Source organism: Labrus bergylta, chromosome 13 (assembly GCF_963930695.1).
Source record: "Labrus bergylta chromosome 13, fLabBer1.1, whole genome shotgun sequence".
Taxonomy (NCBI): domain Eukaryota; kingdom Metazoa; phylum Chordata; class Actinopteri; order Labriformes; family Labridae; genus Labrus; species Labrus bergylta.
In genome coordinates this window covers 14,256,551-14,275,035 of record NC_089207.1, presented here as the reverse complement: position 1 = coordinate 14,275,035, position 18,485 = coordinate 14,256,551, and the positions used below count along the sequence as shown (strand labels likewise).

The 18,485-nt window shown below is 39.1% G+C and overlaps 1 protein-coding gene across 1 annotated transcript in view; it reads right to left on the bottom strand.

The window, feature by feature from the left end:
• Nucleotides 1-13,285: 13,285 nt before the first annotated feature.
• myo1b (myosin IB) overlaps nucleotides 13,286-18,485 on the bottom strand; it is a 69,349-nt gene continuing 64,149 nt past the window's right edge. The window contains 4 exon segments of the mRNA XM_020638415.3: nucleotides 13,286-15,658; nucleotides 15,764-15,894; nucleotides 17,643-17,795; nucleotides 18,178-18,310. Of these exon segments, the coding sequence (XP_020494071.1) occupies nucleotides 15,523-15,658; nucleotides 15,764-15,894; nucleotides 17,643-17,795; nucleotides 18,178-18,310 (553 nt within the window). The 3' untranslated portion in view covers nucleotides 13,286-15,522.

Below are 18,485 nucleotides of genomic sequence, written 5' to 3'. Positions count from 1 at the left end.
TGCATTTGAAGGTCATAAAGAGGCATCAGATTTAATTCCGGTCAGTTTCAAAACCAGCTATAAACTCCACACAGGAGCTTTAATATTCTGAAATTGCAGGAAAACAGCTAAGCGGCCGTTTAGTTGAGTGCTATGACTTCAGAGATAAGATAAGGTAAGATAAGATAAGATAAGATAATCCTTTATTTATCCCACAACGGGGAAATTTACAGTGTCATAGCAGCAAAGAGCAAAGATTGCAAACAGAAAGTGAACACAGTACAATTTAAATTAAAAAAAAGAAAAATTAAGAATGTACAAAAAATAGATAGATACTAAAAATAGATTTAAAAAAAATAAGAAAAATAAGAAAATAGATCAGCTGAGATGCAGTATTGACAAAAAATAGTCAAAATATTGCGTGTAACACAGACATGCACACAGTGCACATAAAGTACTTTACTTATCCTTTAAATGTACTAACGTGCTCTATGGAGGCAATGACACACACACACACATACACACACACGCACACACACACACACACACACACACACACACGCAGGCACATGAAGACAATTGTAACAATGCACAGAAACAACATAGACAAGCCCAAGTTCTGGCACACACACAGCTCCGCTCTTAGCTGTAAAGGAACCATTCATGCAGCCTCTATTCATACACAAATGAAAAAGAGGTTAACTCAGTGGGCGACTCGGTCAGACCTCTGCAGTTAAGAGGCAAAAAGGTTAAAGCATTCTGGCAGGCTGTACAGGGATGTGTGAGAAGTAGAAGTAGGGTCAGACGCTGCATCAAAATGATCACATTTTCTTGTTAAGCTCAGAAGAACTTGTTTTGCGATTCATGACAATTGAAGCAGCGACATGCAAAATATTTCCCTTACATTTAAAGAAAAAATGTTTTTAAAAGCATTCAAATAAAAATAGCCTTTAGGCTTGCGTAAATTCTTGGAGCATGGTTGCAACAATGAAGCCTTTATTGTACGTATAAGCCAAAAGCTAATACTTGTAATTACTGTAAGATATCAGTGTTACAATTTCAGCACCGTTATATTACTTACTTTAAAGCAGTTTTTGAGATTTTATTTGTTGCTGTTGTAAAATAAAAACAAAAAAATGGCAACCATAAGTGGCACAGATGAATAGTATTGGTGTTTCAGTAAAGTTAATATGTTTATGTATCCCAGGAGCCATTTAGGCTAAATGAAAATCCCCCAAATTCCCATCAAATAGGCTATAATAAAGCCTGTTGTTCTCCCGCTGTCTGTGTCCTATTGTGGTTTCTTTTCTAATTTCTGCTTTTGGTTTCTGTTGTTGTATCTATTGTCATTCCTCAGTTTTGTCCTGATTGGCCTAATGGACCGCAGGGGAATAGAACACTTCCTGGTTGAGCAGTGGTGGGTGTTCAGGGTTACAAGGTTCAACCTAGTTCAAAATGAGTTGATTAATGATAGCCGTCACAACTGAGACTGAGCCATAATGACAAGGACACGAGGGAGGAGCGGAGGAGGAGTAGAGGAGGGTAAAGAAGGGGAGGCAGGGGGAGGAGAGAGATTGGATGATTATAAGTTAGCACAGTAAACAGCGAGATGGCAGTACAATGAGATGAGGCTTCAGGGCAGAAGTGGAGGGGAAGACAGATAGCTAATTAGTCCTGAACGGAGGTGTGTGAATGAGAGGAGGAGACAGACACACGTAGAGCTGGTTTACACACAAAGACCAGGGCTGTGACGGGGAGGCTGCACAGAGTGGTTAAACATCTGTTGCTCTGTGGGACACCCAGACTCCTCTGCAGGGTCAGGCTCCCAAAATACTCATTACCATAACATGCTCGTCCTTTCACATAGTTTACATGTTGGCTGCAAATGAGTCTAAACCCTTCAACAAAATGTGACTTCTCTGTAAAAACCTTGCTCTTCTTTTTTTTGTGTGTGTGGAAACCAGTTACCAGTTTCTTTTTAAGAAGTTAACAATATCACTTCTGTGGATTCATTTTTACCAGTGTTAAAAATCTGAAGTATTTGGCAGATTTATGCATACTAGTGATTCAGTCTGAATGACTTAAAATGTAACTTTATTCTTTTTTTTTTTAAATCAAAGAAGTACCTCCTTCTTTGCACACACAAAATAAAGATGAAGTAAACTCACAACCCTAATCTAAACAAGCATCCACATATTGAAAAGTATACATTAGTAAGCGTCTTACAAAAACAACCAAAGTTTAGGCTGAGTTTAGTTAATTCAACTTCTTAATTATACTTCAGTATACTTGAGCGGCAGTTTCTTAGTCTGTAAGGATTTGAGTCCCTGTATGGATCACAGTATGGAAGTTGGTCTGGTTGCTGGAGAGGTGCCAGGTCACTTCCCGAGGGCTGCCGAGATGCCTTTAGACAAGACATGGAACACCCAACAACAGCCCTGGCGCACTCTGACATCTCTCCATTAATACATGTCCAAAAGTCCTGTTAATGCATGTGTGTATTTCGGGCCCATGTGTGTGAGCAGCGTGTAGCTCAATAATAATAAGAGTGTTAACCCAAGTTTCCCATCTGGGATTAATAAAGGATGTAAAATACAATAAAACAATGTGGATCATTATGCATAGCAAGGGTCTGCTAATTGTGTCAAGGTCTTGCCTCACCTTGTCAGGGTTCTGTTCTGCTATAACAGCACCCTCATTATACATCGTCCCTTATATGAAATGCTTGACTGAGCTCTGTTAGACTGCAGCAATAAGATTATTTTTGGCTTAGTGTTTGTGTAGGAAGAAAAGTCAGGATACTACCAACATTTTTACAACCCTTTGGGTTAAGTGCATAGGAACCAGGTCCATGACTGTGCAGATAATCACATTTCATGTAAATGCACCTCACATGTTTTGACATTTCATTCAGAAACACAAAAATCTAACTCACTGTGGGACTTACAGTCAAAATACTTGAACCTGGAAAATCTGTAATAGTTTTACTCATCTACTGTCCCTCTTCCTCGGACATTTCGGTTTTGACAGCAACATTCTCAGTCTCAGTCAATCTCTCCATTCACACAGTTTTTTTTGTTGACTCCTGCTTGTTGGTCCTCCTCATTCTCTCCATAACGCTCCATCCTGTCAGAGTGGAGACAGTTCAATTAGGCTTGTGGTACAGGGACACTCCCACAAATCCATGTTTGTGGGGTTTAATCAGATTGGGTGTGTGCATGTGTCTGCATCTTATATGTGTGTGGTTAAGGGTTAGGGGTGAGGTGATAAAAGGAGCACATAATTCTTTGTCACAGTGTGTCACCTCTCCTCTTATGCCTTTTTATTCCTCATCTTCTCCTCTCATGAAAAAAAAGCAATTTTGTTAGGGAAAGGAGATTATTTCGACCCCAGAAGTCGAGGCTACACGTTTAAATATTTCATTGCATTGTAGTCTGTGTGGACTTTTCTATAGTTCTTATGCACGCGGTTGCAAACAAAATGAAATGACCTGCATTTTGATTTATAGCTTAAGGCAATTTGGATAAAAGATGCAATGACCTCTATTTGTGACATGTGCCCTCTGCAGCAACATTTTTTTCATTTTGAAGTTATTTACTACCGTTTCTGCTGTTTTTCTTTTCAGCAACGGTGTTAACAGAAAATGTGTCCTTACTGCTTCTTTTATAATTAAAAAAAAAAGGCTCATGATGTAAATATCGCTGAAATCAACTTGTGTCTTATGTGTGTTCTTTTGAATTGAGGTTGAAGACTCACCTGTTTACAGCTGCCTTTCATTAAACGATTTTAATACATTTACTTCCATAAGATTAGAAACTATAACTCTGCACTGTGTTATTGACAGACCCAACACAATTTTGCATAACAATTTGGTATATATCTTTGATATTTTAATGTCTTATTTTTGCTTCACTTCATATTTCTGTATTTCTTTTTGATCATATTCTCACATTTATTCTTCTTTATGATTGTTAATGATTTGTTTTAGTCATGTTTCTTTTTCCCATTGTCTTAATGCTCTTGACTTCTTGTGTGAAAAATGTTCCATTTTTGTTAGAGAAGAAGAAAGGATACCTCATGTACCTCAAGGATACCTCATGTGCATCCAAGATGATGAAAAGGGAAACATGAGTTGAGTTTTATGGCCATTTTTTTTAATGAAAAGCAGTCAGTCAAATGGCAAAGTTCTCAAAAAACAGCTTATACTGAATTGAAAAAAAAAAAAGCTTCATGGTATCAAACATAGTGGAAACAAACAGAGAGAAAGAGTCTTGAAAACTAATAGTGTCACAGATGTGTCAATGTTCCTGTGTACAGCAGTGTTAGATGAACAGAGTTCATATATGCAGGAGGGCTGTTGTGTTTGAGGCTATCCAGGGGTTAACAAAGGGATTAGGTTTGCTTTAATTGATCGTTTTGACAGAGGCGGGACTGACAGGTTTAGAGGAGTGGCTGTCACTTCTTGATCTATGTCATCCCACACTGAAGAGAAGATTTCATTTCCCTAATTGACTCCCCCAGCCTCATCCCCCACACCCTTGCTTTACACCTTCTCTCCAGGATGTTTTGCTCTACCTTCTGCCACGGTCTCCTCTCTCTCAGCCTTTCCTTTGCTTCCTCCTGTGTTCCCAACCCAGATGTTCCTTGTCTAATGGCAGTCGGGACAATTTAATTAGCTACATCATAGGCAATGAAAACCCAGGTGTTGAACCAATTAGCATCATTAGAGCCCATATGACTCATTGATGAAGAATGATTATTCTCACTGCAGCCTCTGGACCAATTCGCCATTGCCAAAGACATTTAGCCTCTGAAGGAAACAGCCAATATTTCTATTTTAGTGTGTAGCCAATTCATTTTCCTAGATATGATTTAAGAAAAGTGGGTCATGTGTTCCTTTTCTATGTACCGGTCATTGTTTACAGCGAGGCACCAAACTTAAAACGACAAGAATTGGAGCTCAGAGAGACTTCAATGTATATCGCCAAGCAAATATTTCTTTTATAGAGATTATCAAATGTTTAAATTGTTGCCTGAAATAGCAGATTTGGATTTATTGCAGTTTAGCCAAAACAGAGCTAAAGTTATAAAGTCTTGCTAATCCTATTTATCCTGTTGAACAGTTAGCCCTTGGTTTTTGTTTCATGAGTAAATGATCAGGGGTCACTGAAGTTATGTGGTCTTTAGGCTCTTGAGAAAACGATAAACTTCATAGGCACAACTTCCCGCTACAACAAGATATAATGACTAGCGTGAGCAAGCTGTACTGTAGAAAGTGGATGTTCATAGGGAGAGGAATAACTGACGGATTTGTGGCTTACATAAAAATGACAAGTTCTTAATTCCCAGCTCTGGGATGGTGGGCAGAGATACACGTTCACACACATGCTCGCTCTGTTGCCTGAGCTCCTGCCTAATGTCTGTAAATGAGCACCTAACGATGTGTGTGCAGCTATTTGCTTATCCATATCAGCACCACAGCTGCCTCTCTTCGCACGTTCAAGCAGACAAACACTCACTCAAACACACTCAGACCCAATCATTTTGTAGAAGTAGTGAAGAATGAGCATAGTGATGATTTATTACTTCACTTCATCGTACTTCACTTCACGATCTGTTTACTCACCTGTGTTTCTTCCTTATTGAAAAGATGAGTACAGGAGAGTAGTTGCCAGGAATGACATAATTTAAAAAAGGGCCTATTAAAAATATTATTATATTCTGTTAGATTGGCATTGGGAATGGGAATGCATGGCAGTCAGTCAAAGCTTCAGTCCAGATAGAAATTAACATTTCAATGTAATGCATATTCTCATCAGCCTCAGTACTTTGTTTTAAGGGTGAATTAGCCAATATAAGCATGCTATGAGAATATCAACATGAAACGCTGGAAAAAAAATAATTGGATTTAGGTGATCAGATAACTTTCTATTCAAACCCTTTGTGTTTCTGTTTATTTCCTGTTTGGAGAAGGGTTTATTCAACACCACATGTTCTGCAGGGAGTCGTAGAAACTGCTCACATTCAACCACAAAGTAGTACTTCCAGTTTTATAAAAGTGTGCAAAAACTCACTGAAACACAAGTGGATATTCTTTAAATGTGTCAGAAAAATTTTAAATTTTAATAACTCCTTTACACTTTTAATAATTCATTCAACGCTTCTTAGTGTTTCTTATAGATGAGAGATGTTCTAGCTATTCTACTTTCTTAGTAAATCAATCATAAAGTAAGAGTTTTCTCTTTCTACAAAGCGACAATGTCAAATATGTTATCTGAGTCAGTGCCAGAACGCAACTGCAATCCGCAAAAAAGACCTGAAGAGACTCTTCTTTCTGCACAGACTGAATACTTGCAATGGGGACGAATGTAGGACTGATAGTTTTACTCTACAGATCTATTACCATCTCATGGCTTGGTAACCTTTAAGTGCACAACAAAAATGGTCGGTCCAGTATTGTTAAAACAGCTGGTAAAATAATTGGCACTCAGCAGCTTTTGTTGTCAGACATCTGGAACAGAAAAATTGTAAAAAAAACAATACAAAAAACAAGGTCGGTCTTGTAGCTCTGACCATCCTCTCCTTGAGGAATTTGATCTTCTCCCCTCTGGTCGGAGGTGCAGGCTGTCCAGGGTTAGGAGCAAATGAAATGTTTATATGTACCTATAGTGCAGTTAATGCACTTAATCTTCTTTAAGCCTTGAGTGTACTTTCCAGCAGCACTATCACTGTATTTATCATTGCTACCATTTAAGAGGGATTTGTAACAGTTACATTTTCTTCTTCTTGGTTGTGTTCAATCAGGTTGTAATAAACTGTCCATTGTCTTTTTATATGTTGTGTTTGTGTTTTCACTCAGTGCTGTAAATCAAATTCCCCCTCCATGGATGACAAAGATCTGAACTGAACTGAGTTAGCATATACATTTTATTTAAAAAAATATATTAATAACATGAAAATAAAACATTTAGTCAGATCATAATGTCACTTTTTGTGTGTCACTTGTCGCTTCTTGCCTGAACGTTTAGCCACCCACAGATGGTGCGGCAGAAGCCCATTTCTGCCCTCAGTCCTTACCTCCTCTCCTCCCTCCATTCTCTCCTATTGACGTGATAATCACTACAAATTGATGAAGCCATTGAGTGGGCTGGTGACACAAGGGGCGAGTGGGGACACAAACTCTCCACCACCCAGTAACACCCATTAATCAGACTTCTTCCAGCCCCCTGTCCCTCCCTCCAGACCGTCCGACACACTGCCAGGGGTCGTAATGTAACACTCTGCCTGTCTGTCCCCATCTAGAGGCCACTTTTCCTGTTGACTTTTATTTCTACCTTAGACTGTGCATGTCTTCATGTCCATTACTATAGAAAAAGTTTATATTTTCTATGTTAAAAGACATGGTGCTGTAGGAAGATTAAAACCAGATAAAATGTAATGTTGAAAACTGGGCCTGTAGTGTTTTATGCATTACCTATCCATATCTTATGGAATTATTTTTAAAATATTTCTAATTGTAGTAATACAATGATACACACAACTGCACAGCTCTTGCACGTTTATATATTTTAAATTGCTTTATATATATATATATTTTCTTCTATTTAAGTTCCCAGTCAGCAGGAGCACTGCTGTTTTTTTTTTTGTTTGTTTTTTTAAGATTTATTTTTAGGCTTTTTGGGCCTTTATTGGAGAGAAAGGATAGTGGATAGAGTTGGAAATCAGGGAGGGAGTAAGTGGGGAATGATATGCTGGAAAGGAGCCACAGGTTGGATTTGAACCTGGCCCGCCCGCTTGGAGGACTATAGCCTCCATCCATGGGGTGCTTACACTAACCACTGCGTCACCAGCGCACCAAGGAGCACTCCTGTTTTAAATCGTCTTACTATTTTTGCCTTCGTCCATTGCTAATTGTTTTGCACCAAAACACAAAGTCATATTTTTGTATTTGTAAATGAACTTGGCATAAAAAACTGATTCTGACTCTAATCTGTTTTTTTTTTTTAAGGCCATGTCTGACTTGGCATCCCCTCCGTGTCTCCAAGCTGCCCTTCTCTTATGACAAGATGCACAGCTTGAGATCCTCAGGCAAAACTCATGGGTCTGTTTTAAGGTCACAGCTAAAAAAAAAAAAAAAAGGTACATTTGCATTTGTTGTGAGAGCCCTCAGACTTTGGAGTGCCTACCTGAGGATAAAAGACAACATGATTTGGCACCCTATTTTAAATCGCTCAAAAAACATGTTGTTCAAAGCTGCTAAAAACCCAAAAGGCACTGCTTCTCTCTTTGCTTTATTTAAAAAGACTATAGTCATTATCTTTTGTCTCGTTGCCTTGTTCATTGTTTTGATTTCCTAAGGTGTTCCTGAAACAAATGTAAGTCTAACAGACCTTTTTAAATCCATGCAGTCCATTATTTCTCTTGCCTTTAACGCATTAAAGGAACGTTTTAACTTTGTTATTAAAAGACTTCAATACACCTAAATTAAAAAGACTAAATATGACAAAAAGAGACAAAAAGAGACATCCACCTCATTAGAATTTCTTATTTACGAAATGAATTTTGTACATAATGACACATAGTGAGTTACTGGTCTGAGGGAGTTGTTTCATGTAAATCACAGCATAGATTTATGCCAGACTAGTGGTCAGTGTGTTGACATCTACATCCTGAACCTGTTGACTCGATATTGAATTCAGCCATGATCCTATGACAGCTCAATACAGTCAATATAGTTAACCTACTCCCCCAACATAGGACTTGTTTCTAACACCTCAATCCAGGAACAAGCTCTTCAAGCTCTACAACCACATTGTAGACAATTTAAGATGTTTCTAAAAATGACACTGACATGTCGCCCGAGGCAGACTATATGCTAACTGAATTACAACAGTAGGGTCAAAATATGGCCATATCTCAAAATGTAGACAGATGACTTATTAAGATTTAATCTCTTACGATAGGCAACATTAAATTAATGACAAAAGGGAAGCAAGGTTGTGAGAAGGAGAGAGGGGGGAGGGAGGGTCTGATGTTGAATTTAGAGATTCATTACTTCTCTTTGAACTTTGATCTTATTGACTGTAGGTGGCAGTAAATTCTGGACTTAGAAATACCAACCTCATTATCCAAGGGACATAAAAATGGAAGCTTCCACTCTCCATTGTATTTTGGGTCATTTTTGGGTTTCTCTGCAGTGACAACTACGGGCTCGGATTCACTTCACTACACTGTAGTGTGGTAAGTTGTTAGGGGAGGTGATAATGGTTGCACAAAGTGTCCTTTAAAGCTCCTGCTAGTTGTTTTTAGCTGGTAATGAATGAGACAGGAATGAATTCTGATGGTCTACAAAAGCAGGATAAACTCCAGGAAGAAGATTAAATATTTCTTAAGTTCTTTTTAATGCCGATCACTGCTGTTCCCAGGTCAGTATCAACAAGGTCATTATGCCAACACAGCCCTTGTTTACATTTACCGCTGCATAGATTGCCTGGTGATAGGTTTGACTGTCAAAAGAAATCAGTTGAAGCAGTTCTTTAAAGTCTTTCTAAAAAGAGAGTGGAGTCTAGCGGATTGTTGTTCTCAGTCTGTGTTCACGTTGATGGCACAGCACGTCCTGCAGCTTCTTTAAGTTTGGCTCAGAGGATCAAACATGTTTCATGCATGTTTTTTTTTTTTCCAGTGAATCCCACCCATTAGACTTGCCACAACGTGGTCGGGGGGAGAGCAATAGCTTCACATACTCGGGGAAGCTGTGTCTAGTGGCATTATAACGGAGTGTCATCCAGCGCATGAGTACAACACAAGGATGATCCAACTTTGCAAACCAAAGAAAATACTTTTTGGGGAAATTAAGTGTAAAAAAGAAAAGACTTGCTATGTTCTGGAAAGACCAAAATATCACAGTTGAATCAATTTTGAGTTGCATATCATTATTTAAAATTGATCTCAGAATCTTTTCTTGTTTTCAGATGCTTATTAGCACTTGTCTGCTGTTGAGATGAGATGAGATGAGATGAGATGAGATTCAACTTTATTGTCATTACACATATACAAGTATAGAGTAACGAAATGAGGTTTGGCATCTCACCAGAAGTGCAAATAAGCAGAAAGTGCAAGAGTCTGTGCTATGTACAGTAATTACAAAATTTACAGATGTTGACTAAAAAAAGTGAATTATGTATATCTGGATGGCTGGATCAATGGGATGCTATAAATATAAATACATTCTATAAATATAAGTGTATTCTTAAGATTATAATATACAGATTAAGGTGCAGTGAGCATGCTATACTAATAATATACAGATTAAGATGCAGTGAGCATGCTATACTGTCCCTGCTAGTGAAACAGGACACGAGGGGCGGGGGAGACAGGAGGGGAGGGTGGTGGATGAAGGAGATGTGTCTGAAGAGAGCGATTGACTTGATCTGAAAATCTGCTCTGAAAGTTGCCTTTAAAGGTAACACCAACCTAATTTTCCTCACAGGAGCTTTAAGAAGTTGAAAATACTTTTAGAAGACAAACAGGTCAGACATGCAAACTTAAAAGCCTCTTCTATACATTCGGGATCAAATAAGAAAATGCTCATGCATTACAGCATGATGAATCACAAATTAATGAGTACGGTAATTTAAGTCTTTCAAGAATGCCATGTTAATCAAACTGTTACATCAAATTCACCTTAATTCAACTGACAAAAACATGAATCAGGCTATTTTCTTAAAAGATCTGACACTGAACGTGTGATAAAGTAAACCTCACATCTATGATAGACTCTTTGTAATGAAGTATTGATTATTACATTCAAAAGAAAAATCAATACCAGACAGTATATCCTATCATTTTCAAATGCCCTAATAAGCATATTTCTGCTGTATTTCAAGAAGACAAACACGTTGAAACACCACAGATATGACAGATTAGGATCACCCACAAGTCATCCTACGGGGAGAATTTATCGGTGAACTTTCTAAATTGTGCTCGGTGGTGTTTTGGGACCCTGCGGGACTCCACAAAACTGGCAAAATAAAAGACAGCAACCAGCCTGATAAGTCATACCTGAAGGCGTTCTTTGGTACAAAGATGCACGAAAACAGCACGATATTGGAGACAACACTACCTCCAGGCCATTTTTTTAAATCTTGGCTTCTTACATTAGATAAGCGTTATCATGGAAGACATCTCTTTTAGACGATATCTCTCAACCCAAGGCAAAGACTGTTTAACTGTTTAACAGTGAGAGACACGTATAACCACTCTGTTCTTTTTCATTCTTTTCCTCTTACATCTATTTTCTGCCGTTCTTTGTTTTCATTGAATTTAGTTTAGATTGTAATGTAACCTGGGGCCATGAAACCGATTTAAAAAGTTCAATGTTATCAAAGTCACAACACTGTATCACATCGAATACTGATGAAACAGACAGAGATATCACAGAGATAAAGACACGATAGAGCAAGAGAGAGAGAGAGAGAGAGATTATTTACAATCTCTCATCTTGTAAAAAGGTGGAGGGAGGATTTGCAGGTCTTGTAGACAGTCGTAACCTGAGCAGGAGCCATTATCCTTATGTAACATTACTCCATACCTGACCTAAGTTGCACACTTGCCACATACTTTTTGTTTATTGCCTTCTCTGCCAGGAGCACCGTCAGTCCACTGCAGCTTATCCCATTTTGGAAGGAACATGGAAATCCCCACTGGGAGAGTTCACAAATTCATGCACGCCGTCCATCTGCCTGGTCACTATGAGGCAGATGCACATTACAGAGGCATTTATCATGAAGAAATTCCTAAAAAAAAAAAAAAAAAAAAAAGGAGAACATTCAGAGGGTCAGATATTGTCAAAATGGCAATGCAAATTTTAGAAACTGTACTGTAACTTTTTTTTAGCACACAGAAAGCTTCAATTTGTTTTTTTTTTAAATACATAGAATAGGTCATATGTGCTAAAAGGAGGATAAGCATATTTTTCTCTCTACAATGCACTCATTTAAAAACGAGTCACAAAAGTAATAATACTAAAATTAAATTGTATTTAAAGGCGCCTTTCAAAGCACTCAAGGTCACCTTACAAAGCAGAAAGAAGTACAAGTAAGCTGCTTATTCTGTAGATCTTTAAGGTCAACTTCATTCAGCATTCTTTTACTTCTTCAGTTACTCCCATTTTACCAATGCGAGTAACTAATGTGCAGGAAAAACAGTTGAGAATACTTGGGAAGTATGGGGAAAAAAATAATAAGAAAAGAAAAAATGCAATCTTATACGTTTTTTTTACATTACATAGTCTATGCACTGCAAGAAATCTTTTTTTTTTTTCTTTTCCTTGATGAAACATTCATTAAGGTTCTTTTTGTCATGTTGAAAACCATCAGCACCTTTTGTTCAGCTTCCTCCTCCTGGCTGCTTTTTATTGTAATGTCATCTCTCCTCCACTAGGTGACACCAACGATTTCCCAAACTTGAAGCAAAAGTAATGTAAATGTACCTCCCATTACCCACTACTTGACATTTTTGCTGATGTTCACCTTGCAGTACAGTATGTTCATAATGTTATCTTTCATAAAAAAAACCCTCCATTGTATGTTCCAAGTGGGTGTGTATTTGTTAATTGGTTCATGTAAATATGAGATAGGCCTATGTCATATTTTAGGATATTAAATAAGTGCTAAAAGACACTACTCCTAACATTTCTGTGAATGGTCTTTGGTAACAAGGACTCAGAATTCAAGCCGTCCTAGTGGGCTGAGTTGATGCAGTTCTGCATCCCTGATCGAAAGATACAGACTTTGCAGGAGATGGGATTGTGCCTTGTACATTTCCTTTGCACTCCCACTGAGGGTTGAACATCCACTGAGAGACTGGGACTCCTCCTTCCTTTCCCAGCCTGCAGAGTGGTGGGAACTGGGTACTGGGCAGCCCAAAATGGTCTGCTATTTTTACCACGGTGTGCTCAATCGGAGGGCTGCTCCCGGGAGACCTGTTGTCGGCAGCTCTCCCCAAGCCGCGGAATTTAACCCTAGGAGCTCTCCCGAGAGGTGATGGAAAACATCTGGCCAGCTGCTTGACAAGGCCTGGTTGTCCAAACTCACTGCTACCAAAGCCTCTAAGACTTTTCCATCCTGGCAAACCCCCTCTAGATACTGCAACAGCACTGTGACTGTTGATACCAGCCGTTGCGTCATTTAGAAGAAAGTGTTAATAAAAGAAGTGTAAAACTTTCTGCATGTGAAATCAGCACTGATTTAGGATCAGTAGGTGTGAAAGATGCTGGAATAAATAAAAAAGAAAGAATGCCACAGAATCCCAGAATAACAACATTTATTTATTACCGACTTTTATTTAATTTAAAAAAAGATTACTTGTAAATGTTACACTGAGATCTATTAAAACATTTCTATATTCTGTCTCTCAGCACAGGTCGACATTAGGCACACAAGAATGCAGACATCATTTTGCAGAACTAGCCATTGTTCAAATACGAAAACAAAGAAGGGCGAGAAAGAGAGAGATGTAGAGGGGAGGAACAAGATGTCACCTTAGCAAAACTACACTGAAAGTTGTTGCAGGGAGCCAAGGAAGACGATACATCCAAAAATAGCTTTCAGCTCAATCGTTCCTGTGCAAGGGACAGCAACACCTGATGTCTCACGCCCCCGTGTCTTTTGTGACATTGAAAAAAAAATACATCAGCAACTTACAAACTAAGGTAGCCCAGATTTCAAAACATGACTAGACCAACTTTGGCTGTGTTATATTCCCCGCAGTCACCAGAGAAAGATCTGGTCGATATATACGTCAACGGTACAAAACCCACTACCATTACATCAAAAAGGTTATTAAAAGGTAACATACCTGCAAAATGTAGCACTGTATTGCCTCCTTGAAAAGTTAAATTTGGCTTATGTATAAATATACGTGTAGCAAAGTTTACTGTATTTGTAATAGAAAGATGCAAAAGCTATAACTGGTCAACTTCATGAATCTGTGGTCATGTGTGCTGAATATTTGGCGTCTCCCATTGAAAAAATACACATTAGGTCAGAGTGGGTCAAGCACTACAATACCTCACGCTGCAGTGGCAAGAACGGCTATTTCACAAACACAGCAACTAGAGTTAGAATACTAAAGAAAAAGCCTTTTGTCCATGCCGCGGCCTAAAAAGCCTTTATGTACAGCTGACGGTACAGTGAGGGCGACTGCTGGAGGGGGGGGGGGGGGGCTCTCAGTACTGTTTTCGCTGGAAATAGAACAATCAAAACAAAGCATTTTATTTATTGCACACAAAAGAAAAGTGTAGTTTTTTTTGTTTTTGTTTTAAACCTTGGATCAAGAAAAGCTTTGAATCTAGTGAAGACTTTAGGAAGATGCAGGTACCTTTACGTCTTCTGATTGGGTACTTTTCCCTTCCAATGAAACGTCTTCATTGCCTTTGCCGGCATCTTTGATCAAGTCTTTTTCTCTTAAACATGACATTCTACTTATTAAGGATATGAATTCAGCTTAGGACAATAACTGGTAGATGAAATAAAGCTTAAAAAGGATCATGTTTTACTGTGTTTGTAGAGAAGAAGATAGGGGTTGATCACATGTGCAGAGCTGCCACATGTTGACAAGAACAAGAAAAATGTGTTGTAAATTATAGCAATAGAACAGGGCCAATCACCTTCATTGTTTTGGGATGTTTGTATTATTACACTGACATAGGACCTTTTAAATGGCACATAGGAATTGCAGATACAAAAGTGGTTTAACATTTATCTACCAAATTACATTTCTTGTTGAACTTCCCAACGTTCCGAGAAAAAAAGTATTTAGATAATAATACAACAATACAATCAAATTCATTTTCAGGTCATCCCTCTTTTGGTTACACTGAGGTAAAACAAGTGCAGCGTTTCAGTTCATCAGAGAAAACTAAATCTGTCGAGCCGAGCCCAAAAAGTTTCCCCGTTCACCTCAAGTTTGAAGCCATCTGCTTTAAAAAGGCAGAGCTGCTTAAAAATGGATGAGTCAAGGCCAGTTGAGGCTGGCGCTTGTCAAAAAAAAAAAAAACTTCCTTCTAATGACTTTTTCTCTGAAGACTAATCCAACTTACAGGCAGAACAATCATGACCAACGTCACCCACTGGCATACACAAAGTGTCTTGTGCTCCACCGAGATTTGTTTTCTATCCATCTTCAACTCTTTACCCAAGTTTTACAAAAACACCAGTGAAACATTTGACCAAATTTATGTGGCATGCAACCCAGATTCGGGCTTTCACTGCCAAAAACAAAATTGGCACATTACGTCAGGTTACAGCTATAGTGGTGCCATAGTAAATCTGATAGGAAGAGACGGGAGGATTAACATCAACACTACAAGCCAAATAACTGCACTGTCACTTTTGGGCTCAGGGTGGGCACGTGGTGATGCTTCATGAGACGAGAGGTTTTTTTTTCCGAGTGGATGGTGCTTGGATGGAAATGACCCTCCCCCCCCCCACCCCCACCCTTATCTGAGCTCTCAGGAACAGCACTGGTGAAAAAAGAGCAGCACTATGCCGAAGCGGGAACCGACACCTCCAGCAGGCGGTTGTTCTTGCGTTTGCAGGACACACTGTTGCCGTTCTTGAGCGCTGCTGCCTGGATGAACTTCACACAGACCTTGTCCTGCTTGAACTGCACCAGGAACCTGCCGACGCAGAAACATCAGCATCATCGTTTGACCTCACCCAAGTCAGCGACAAATCACAAACTATGACAAGGTAGCGAGATTAAACTGTGCCTGCACTCTTACTCGTCTGAGATGTCGATGTTGAGCTGCTCGCTGTCTGCAGCCGTGGCCCCGGTGCGGTGTAGTTTGGTGATTATCTCAATCAGATGTTCGCTGCTGAGTAAGAAGTCTCCTTTGATTGCTGACGCTGAACCCTAGAGCACAAAACAGATGAAAAAAAAACACAATAACATCAACATCAACAAATCCAGTTCCCTGGATTCACATGTTTTAACACAATCTGTCGGTTCAGGCTTTTATTTATCAGGTGTCTTTATGCCTCTTTTTGATTTAGAGATAGGACAGTGGATAGAGTCAGGAATCGGGAAGAGAGAGTGGAAAATGGCATGCGTTTAAAAAGGAGCCACAGGTCGGATTCGAACCTGGGCCGTACACTTTGAGGACTATGGCCTCTGTACATGGAGCACTAACCACGAGGCTACTGACTCCCCCATGATCTGTTTCTTTTTTTTTTAAAACACATTTTGATCTCAGGGTTTTTGAGCTGCATAAAACATTAGAAATATGAAATAACTCCCAACACTTGTTTGCAAAGTTTTTTCTAATAATGAGAAACTTCATTATCGTCACTTAACTTCTATAAGCCTGAATGCCGTAACCTATGATAACTATTTATGTTGCATTGATATTATCACAACATGGGGAGAGGAGACAAGATTCCCGCAGGAACTTTCACATGTCCCATAGTGTGGTGGAGGGCGAACATATAAAAGATTCTCCTGTAACTCTGTGTGCTCTCTTAAGCTGAAATGACCTCTAAGCAAGGTTTACTGCTAATGAGAGTTTTTCACAGCTTTGGTCATTGACAGTGAAAGTGACAGAGAGCAGCATGTGTCAGACACCGAGGATTCTGTAGGAAGGACTGGGACTATGAGGCATCCTTGATGAAACTGATATTTCATTCAAGATGACGATGTTCCCTTTTTGAAATCAGAACGCCCACATTTTAAAAAGTGGGGTTTAATTAAAAGAGCGTTCGAGTACCTTTGTGTGTGATAAATGTGAATTTAGGAAACAGACAGGAATTATATTTTTAACTCTATCAAAGCAGTATCATACAAGAGGGAGTATAGCTGTACTAAATATCATCATAGCTGTGAATTGCTCATATGTCATATGCCAAAGACCCGGAGCTGAGGATAATAACAGCAGAATCTGTACAAAAGCATAAATACAAGTGTGATTATTGCTTCAATAGAACAGAATTTGGTAACACTTTAAAATAAGGTCACAATATTCACCATTAACTGCTTATTAGCATGCTAATTAGCAGCACACTGTCTGCTAATCAGTCATTATTAAGGACTTATTAGTAGCTTATTCTACATGTCTATAGTCTACAGCTTATAGGTCATTAACTAAGAGTTTGACCTGAATACACTCTTAATTCCTGCATATTGATGGTAAGTTAGGAAGTTGTTGTACATGCATTAAGATCTTGATGAAAAGTAGTTACGCAACTTATGTGAAACTCGACTGTTGCCAAGCATCACAGCTATTTCGTGTTTGTCTGCACACTGTTTATTTGGATCCCCATCAGCTGTCACCTAAGCATCAGCTACTCTTCCTGGCATTATCCCAGGCAAACTGCTCTTATGATGTATAATTATATCTGTGTGTCCAAGTAGTGGAATCAGATTAGGCAGCCTGATCATCTTCACAAAGTCTCTTTGCTGTTTTGTTAGTATTGAAAACATCTGCTTTGTTTGCTGATACATGGATGTAATGCATTCATCTACTTAATACATGCATGGAGTAATGCATTTATTTAAAGGCGGATGCACTCAATTTATTCATTTATATGCTGTCTGACCAATCAAATGACTATCTATTGAAAAAAAAGAAAAGAAAAAAAAGTCACATCCCAACAGGTCTCCCTCACCTCTTTGAGTCTGAGCGCAAAGAAGCCGTCGCTCTGTGTGCTGACTGACACGCTGCTGAGGTCAGGCAGAGGGACGCTGGCCTTCACCTGTCCCGTCTTCTGGTCTGCCAGGACCACGCTCTTCTTCGTCAGCAGGAAGATCCGAGGCGTTCCCTGCGAATCAGAGAAGAGAACGGTTAGCTGCACTGTTGCGGGACATGTCAACATCATGGCTAAAGACAATACAGAGCCGAGAGTGCTGCTTTTAAGCTCCTAACCTTGAAACGGGGACAGGGTTTGGAAAAAAAAAAAAAAAAAAAAAAAAAAAAACATTGAACATGCAGCCTGTCCAAACATGTCTACTATCTGCTGGAACAAAAATAATGCCAGTTGTTAAGATGTCAAAACCCAGTTGTAGCACAGCACACACAAAGTGAAACAGCCTTCAAACAACTTAATAGTCTTGTGCACCACTAGGCCTGAGAGGGTGATTTAACAGCTTTTACACAAACTGAATGAAATGCGACTTTACAGTAGGGTGAGTGATCTTTCTCACCTTGCCATTGGCCCTGTTAATCTTGTTGACCACATCTGCCAGCAGGACCTTCTCATCCACGGCGCTGCTGAGTTTCTGGTATTTGGGGTTCTTGCTGATCTCCAGGTAGTCTCCTTTAAAGGGCTGGCTCACGCTGAGACAAAAAACACACACATTCATAATGCACACCCACTTATGAAGACAACACCACACTGTGTTTACAGCGGTTCAGTGTGTTAAATTAAAAGATCCACTAATCGGCCCATTAGCCAAACAGCGGGCCGAGAGATATTTATTTTAAAGTAGCGTTACCGTGATGTAAATACAGA